Below are 7,766 nucleotides of genomic sequence, written 5' to 3' on the forward strand. Positions count from 1 at the left end.
ATAGAGAATGTAGGAGTATAGAGGATTCAAGGAACGTTACACATTGCTTCCGGCCCCCAAAGGGTTTTCACTACTGGCACAGCAAAACTTTATTTTGTTCAAGTCCTTTGAAGTCTTTGTCTGCTGTCCTTCATTTCCCTATTAAGTTTTTAGAACTTGTTTTTAATACTACAAAGCATAGGATTTACAGTCTTGGGGGAGAGTCATTGAGGAGAGTATTGTTCTGTTAGCAGCACTTCTACTATTATGAACCAAAGTACAATATCATGTCAGAAGTCTCTTTAGATATATTTCAGGTTAATGGAAAATGACTGACTTACAAATATTCAGTCATTACAGTCTACATGTTTCCTATTATTAGCTGATGAAGTCATGGACTTGCACAGATATGTTAGCAATATCATAGTAATAGGTTGGGGCATGAAGATCTGAGAATTCAAACTGCCACGTCCTGTAGTGTTTTATGTAATTTCAAACATTTTCATCCTTCAGTTGTGTACACTTTTTTTCACATTGTTTTGTTTTGTTTTTTTTTGTTTTGTTCCCATTATCTAACTTTTTGTTTTCCCCCCTTAAATATTTTGATGATTCTCCAGAACCAACGAAACGTATGCTTTCCTTCCAAGGGTTAGCGGAGTTGGCTCATCGTGAGTATCAGGCAGGAGACTTTGAAGCAGCAGAGAGACACTGCATGCAGCTTTGGAGACAAGAGCCTGATAATACTGGTGTGCTCTTACTGCTATCGTCCATTCACTTCCAGTGTCGCAGATTGGACAGGTAGGAGACTTGAGGTGTTCTGTCAAGCTTTCTTTATTGTTTGCACCTCTTAATAGTACTAAGCGTAGCTGACAAAAGTTCTATTCTAACATTGGTTTCTTTTTTTAATCACTGAACACAAATACTGACTAACTTCATGGAAGCAGTAAGGACTGGTCAAAAATAACGTTCTTCCTTTTTGAATTTTGATAGGGTAAGAGAAATACAAATTGGAATTGCTAGCTTTACAACAAACAACAGATCTTGCCATTATTCTCATGTTATTTTAATTGTACACATTAATATCGGAGTGTCAGCCACACTTTTGTGTACTGGAGGTATTTACATGTGTAAACAAAAGCTTTTTTTTATTTATTCCACCTGCAGTGTGGGGGATATGTGGTTTTGGTTTTTTTTTTCGAAGTTGCAAGACCGATTGTTTGCTGCGAAATGGCATGATTAGTTAAGGATTTTTGTCATCTGAAAGTTGTCTGTGTATTCTTTCTGCTTGCCTATTCCTGATCTTGCTTTCTGTGCCTCAAGCATTTTGAACTTTACTTGTTCTAGCTGTAAATTTGTGTGTGCTGGTGAAGGAAGTAAGAACTTTTGACTGAGATTTATTTTATATAGGCTTCTGAATGAAGTTGTAATAAAATGGGGGAGCATACAACAGAATTTTACATCTACATGTCAGCTATGTCCTGCTTCTTGAAGAGAGGATTGAGTGGAACATTGCTTAAAGCATACAAATGTTGGAAGAGGCTACACAGGATTTCTGTTGTGTTTTCTCCAAGTGCATTGAGTTTAGGTTTGGTGAGGCAACTTGAACCCTACTGATTGTAAATGAGAGTTGTCTTTGTTCAGTAGAATCTAAAATAGGAACAGGGGAGATGTATGTTTAGCTTCTCCTAGCTTAAACTATCAAGACAGCTCTGTAGGTTGGCTGTATATTTGGCTCATACATTTGGCTCAACAGATTTGTTGGCTGTATGTTTGGCTCACTTAAGCATGAATGTTCATTAAGTAACTAGGTAAACAGGAAACACTGAAAGTCAAGGGTGGGGTTTTTTGCTAACTTGTCTAATTTTCTCCAGGTCTGCTCACTTCAGCACTTTGGCTATTAAACAGAACCCACTGTTGGCCGAAGCCTACTCAAATCTAGGCAATGTGTACAAGGAACGTGGACAGCTACAAGAAGCAATTGAACATTATAGACATGCACTACGCCTCAAACCAGATTTCATTGATGGATATATTAATTTGGCTGCTGCGCTGGTAGCTGCAGGTGATATGGAAGGAGCAGTACAGGCATATGTGTCTGCCCTTCAGTACAACCCTGTAAGTAACACTTTATTTTATAGAAGAACTCCATACTTTACTACTGTCCAGGGCACACAGGTAGCAGGTTTCAAAGAACGAATAAGTGATGACCCTTCCCTCTGTACACCATAAACTTAAAGATATACTTAATACTTTTCTTAAGGATCCTTGGAAGACTTGTGTCACAAAAAGTTTTGTATTGCAATACAGTAAGGACTGCTGGTTGTGTACTTATGTGTATTGCTGAGATAACAGAAAAGCAAGGAATTGGGGTTTGGGTGTTGTGGTTTTTGTTTTTTTTTTTTTGAAGTCAGAAGTTTCAGTGAATAACCTCATATTTAGCTTTGTGTGCTTTAAGGCAGTATGATTACAGTGAGGGGATTACTGCTCAGACTTGAATGTGAGATCTTGAAAAATCATCAGGTATTACTTTATCACGAAGTCAGAAGTATCATGGTGATGAGAGTTGCCTTGGTTAGATTTCCACTGTGGACTGGTTTACAGAAGCATAATTTTTATGTTTTATAGGCTGAAACTGAGTATCTGTCTGTCTGTAAGTGACTCCTATAAAATAGATCTGGTGTTTGGATTTTTGGTTGTAACTGTTTTGAATTGACATTTTTAGTAAACAGCGTATCAGACTGCTATCTTCTGTTTATTTTGCATCATACTCAAATAATTTGTATAGTACTACTCAGCATGATGAAGGTATCTGCTTGCTATTTGGTCATACGTTTTGTCAAAAAATACTTAAAATGCAGCATCTGTCTGGTGTGCATATATCCTTTTTCCTTTGGAAAAGCAAATGCAAACCCAGTCCAACAAGAGCTCAGAATCTTGTTTCACTGTGTTCTTCAGCCTAGGTGAACTTAACTTACACTAAGTGGTGTGACTAATGGAGTTTATGCACTGGTTAGAAATACTGTGTTTTTTTACAGGAGTTGAATTTTGTTTAGGTTAGAAACTTCTTTTGTTAGCGTTGACAAAAATGTCCTCGTTCTTTGTGGTCTTTACTGCTAGATAATGCAGTTGCAGCCTGTGCTGTGGTTACAAATGAAAGAATAAGAACATGTGGCAAGGCTGCTGAAAATGGATTAGTGGGAAAAGCAGGGAGGAAAAACTGCTTCGAGGACCCAGGAAGCAAAATCACTATAATCTATTCAAAAGCCATAATGGCAATGGTGTAACTTAAGAATACAGGTTTGCAGTCGTGCTTTGAAAAAAAAAAAGGGGGGGGCTTCAAATACTTATGTATGGCAAATGAACTTAAGCTGCTTGGGGCGGGACATTTGTTTTCAGTTTTCTTTTGTATTTCTCTATAAAGAGGAATTGTATGAAATATTACTACTTTCTAATTCTTTACGGTTGTATTTTTACAGCACTAAAATCAGGAAGATGTGTTGGCTGTAATGTTAGGTCAAGAAGAATAATCAGGAAAAAAAAATGTAAATTATTTTGTGATGTATTTATTAAGAATTTAAAATAAGCTGTAGAGGACTGGGGTGTTCCTTTGCAAGTTCTCTGTGAAGACCTTTGGGGCGTCTAAAGTCTTGAAGCTGATAGTGTGACTTTGATTTTTCAGGACTTGTACTGTGTTCGTAGTGACCTGGGGAACCTGCTCAAAGCCCTGGGTCGCTTGGAAGAAGCCAAGGTAGGTGTTGGGTAGAATACATGTAAACGTCAGTGTTTTGAAAACTTGAACTTTGCACCAAGTCTTCAAATCTGCGTTGATCTACAGAAAGTGTGAAAAACTGCTGAAAACTGAAGGCACTGAAACACCCCAGAGTAGTTGCAGGGCAAGATATGGCATGTCCATGTTTAAAAGTTGGCTTAAGTCAAGAAATGGAACATTACCAAGCCTTTCTGCTGAACTAGACTATCTGATACCATTCTGAAGTATTGGGCAGGGGCTCCATCATGCTCTTATCTGGAAATAAGTAACAGTCCTTCAAATCTGAGGCTTGCCTGCTGGTGCCAAGCAGAGAGCCTGTGGTTAGCTCAAGATCCCTGTACGATGCAGGTGCTATTGAAAATGCTGCTCTTCTAAAGTCCTTTGTGGCTTGTAAGTGGAGAAGAAACTTATCCAAATGTTACCTTGTAATATTGGCTTTTTTTAAATCTTTAATATAAAGATTTTTATTCTTTTAACTTTTCCCTTCCCTTGATAGTGGAAGAAAGGCTAGTAAATGATCAATAGCTGCAGTATGCGAACCTCCCGAATATCTTTTCTTCATGTCTTCCCTCTCCCCTCCCCCAAAATAAAGAAATTGGAAGGACAAAGCTGGTTTGTTTGGGAAATGAACTGATCGAAAGAAAACTTGCTGTAGTGGAAAGGTGGCTTCTAGCAGTCGTGTGTTTCCTAAACTAAGAATTCGAACACCAAGATGAGTTTAAAATTCTTGGCATGTTAAAACTTGGATTGCACAAAGAAATTGTCTTGTTACAAGCCACCTTACGCGTCCGCGCTGCAGGGGTGAGGAGTGTGGAGACATCGGAAACACTCTGGACTCCACATCTGTCACTCCAAGCCCCACGCGCATGCTAAAAAGTGGAGTGTATGAACAGCGTAGCTGTCTGTTTGGCTGCAGCACCATTTGGGGAGGGTTATGCTCTTTATGGGGTAATGGGAGAGCAGGTTCAAAGTTCATTATTTTTTTGATTTCTCTTAACAACTTGGATGTGAGTACCATCCTAGGGCAGCCTAATTGATTTGGTCAGATCCAGGTTGAAAATACTTTCTAGCAGTATTTAGAGTTTGAACAGTCTTTGAGACACTTGGTTCTCAGCCCACCAAGCGGACAGCTAACATGAATTGCACTTCACTGCAGCTTTAGTGTGACTGGTATAGGCCAAGACACTGCGCCTGCCTTAGGTTGCTGACTTCTTTGTTTCAGAGCTCTGGAGACACCTAGTTTGAAAGTGTTATTCCGTTTTGTGAGAACTTAATAAACGAGGGAAAACATCTTGAGTAAATTGCAATGTGTTTCTTTGGTTATCAGTCCATTTGAAAGATCAAGCCAGCAGATTCCTTACAGTTTGAACTAAAATTTAATTTCTTTGTAGATATTTCAGAGCCTTTCTTCCAAAAAAAAAAAAAAAGTCCCTGCTGTATGCAATTGCCCTGATTAACCCTCTCCCTTCTGCATGTCTCCCTTGTTACAGACAGATTGTCCTCATTCCCATGTGTTAAGACATATCCAGAAAAATGCAATTGCTTTGTTGAACTCTTACTAATGATCTTGTTTTATTTTCTCTCTTGTTTTTGGTTTTTCACCACTGATATTGTATTTAGAAGGTTTCAGGTGGGTGAAACCTCCTATTCCATGCGTAAGGTGCCTCGCTGAAGGGAGCTCGAGGCCTGGATCTAGGGCAGACACACACCTCCTCCTCCTCTTCCAGCAAGGAACGCACCGAAAAGTCACATGATGAGAAATATGGTAACGGGTTTGTAACTGCCACAGCAAAACCATTTGCCTCCATGCCTGAATCTTCTGTCTTGTGGCTTCAGAAACAGCTTAAAATATTTAATTACAAGCAAGTAATGTAAGAATATTTTATACTAGTAGCCACAAATTCTTTCAAAGAAATAAAGTAAAAGTAAATTAAGATTTTTTTTTTTTTTTTTTTTTTTTTTAAGAAATAATATAATTGGAGTAATAGTAAAAGCTTCTAACTCTTCTGGTTGTTCATTTTTTTTCCTTTTTTCTTCTTTGTTTGGATTGCAGCGTTCTGCTCTTCTGATGATGCGCTGTGATCCTGCAGTAGCGCAAAGGCTGCGCAGCGGTAACGCGCATTGCGTGCGATTAAGCCCTCGTGAACGGTTGACTAGATGATTAATCTCTGATTGGGTGACTGCCTGAGCTCCAGGCTGTAGCCTTTTGGATAAAATTGGGTTGTAATGCATTTAGAGTCCAGACATCAAATTTAATATGTGAGTTTTTGTATGGGCCTGTCTGGTAGATTAATGATTCTGGTTGGCCGTTCACTGGACCTAGGGGCAATCAATATAGCAAAGCAGTTTGCAGCGATAGCGTGGCGCCGTGCTGTTTAGGATGCGCAGCGATTTCTTGCGCTTGCATTACAGGGACCTAAACCTTCATGCAATCCTGTCATTTGAGGTTTTGAAGCTGCAGATGATTGAATGTATTTGAAGAAACTGGGAAACAAGAAATGGATTGGGTGTGTCATCTGACTTGACAAGGACAATTAAAACTGAAGAATGGCTTCATCTTTTTCGCTAGTTTTTCTAATTTTTTAAAGTAATTTCTATCTGTTCTAGAATTTTTCACAATTTAATAATTTTATTTCACAGCAAAGTTGTTTTCACACAGTAATTTTTTGGTTTTTATGCACTTAAGGGTGGCAGATATTTCCACTGAAGTACTTGAATTATTTCTAAGATGATTTCTGTGGTGACCTAAAGGCATGTTAATTTGTTATCAGCATAACTGAAAAATGGTGGGCTTGCACCTGGGTTTTGGTTTGCGCTGGCGCAGGATCAACAACAGTTTGCAGCGCATTAGTTTTGGCGCAAGCTAGCCTATACTGCAGGGTCACTTTTGGCTGGTTAGAGAAGGCGTACTAACAATTTTTTTTTCTCATTTTTTTCTTTTTACAAATATTCCCCTTCCCTTGTATTTCTCTTCTTTAACTGTTCCAAGGCCTGTTACTTAAAAGCAATTGAGACTCAACCAAACTTTGCAGTGGCTTGGAGTAATCTTGGCTGTGTTTTCAATGCCCAAGGAGAAATTTGGCTTGCAATTCATCACTTTGAAAAGGTAACTATCTAAGCCAGTCAGCTTCACTGCTAGATTTTAATGTACATGCAGTTGTGTGCTTGTAGGTGATAGAAGTATTTTGGTCAGCAGAGAACTTCTTATGATCTTGTTAATTAACATCCTATGTTAATAGGTGTGTTTTACTTCCTGATGTTTCAGACTGCCTGTATGCCACTAGAGAGATATGTTTAGAATTGCCCTAAAGACTTCACACACATGTCAAATATAAGAAAATTCATTAAGTTGTTTTACAGTCCTTTTCTGGAATAAATTTTTTAAAAATCTAATTTGATGGGAATAATGTTTTGCGTGTTTTGTGTATGAGAGGGAGATACGACTTTCTGCTTAAAATCATTTTTCATTGTGATTTTGTTTCAGGTATTACTGTCCTTAGAGTAACTGAGGAGAACAATTTTAAGTGACATACTAATTCCTCTTCTCCAGGATTATTTTTCGCCACTGTTGTTTCAGACTTCTCTAGATTGGTGTCATTAACTAGTTGTCTGATACCTTCTAGTTAGTATCTTAATTCAGTTTGTACTCATCTCTTAAGTTTCTAAAGTGACCTAAAACCAGATTTAAGATGTGGTGGACAGTTTTTTCCTGATATTTATGACTTAAGATCCAGAAAAATAATTTTAAGTGTTCGGGATTTTTTTTGGATCTGTGTCTAGTTAGTGATAGATTATAAAGTATTTTAATTTGGAAATAATAGTTCCCATGAGAAAAGAGTGTAAGAGTGTGGTCTGTCAGATACTCACATGTAGCTTATTACTGCATCTTCTGTAACTGTATTGGTTCTTATGTTTTTTGCATTTTATTAGTTTTGAAGGGAGTGAAAATGTTTCGGGGTTTTTTGTTGTTTTTTTTTTTTTTTTTAGTTAAAGGGCTACTGAATTTTCCCTAAAACCA

At 37.9% G+C, this 7,766-nt stretch overlaps 1 protein-coding gene across 1 annotated transcript in view; it reads left to right on the plus strand.

Moving 5' to 3' along the window:
* The first annotated feature begins 610 nt into the window (after positions 1–610).
* The window catches only part of OGT (O-linked N-acetylglucosamine (GlcNAc) transferase), a 22,212-nt gene continuing 15,056 nt past the window's right edge, over positions 611–7,766 (plus strand). The window contains exons 1-4 of the mRNA XM_009582442.1: positions 611–777; positions 1,851–2,094; positions 3,659–3,727; positions 6,738–6,854. Coding sequence (XP_009580737.1) covers positions 611–777; positions 1,851–2,094; positions 3,659–3,727; positions 6,738–6,854 — 597 coding nt within the window. The remainder of the gene's footprint in view (positions 778–1,850; positions 2,095–3,658; positions 3,728–6,737; positions 6,855–7,766) is intronic.

This window comes from Fulmarus glacialis, unplaced genomic scaffold (genome assembly GCF_000690835.1).
Source record: "Fulmarus glacialis isolate BGI_N327 unplaced genomic scaffold, ASM69083v1 scaffold18607, whole genome shotgun sequence".
NCBI lineage: Eukaryota > Metazoa > Chordata > Aves > Procellariiformes > Procellariidae > Fulmarus > Fulmarus glacialis.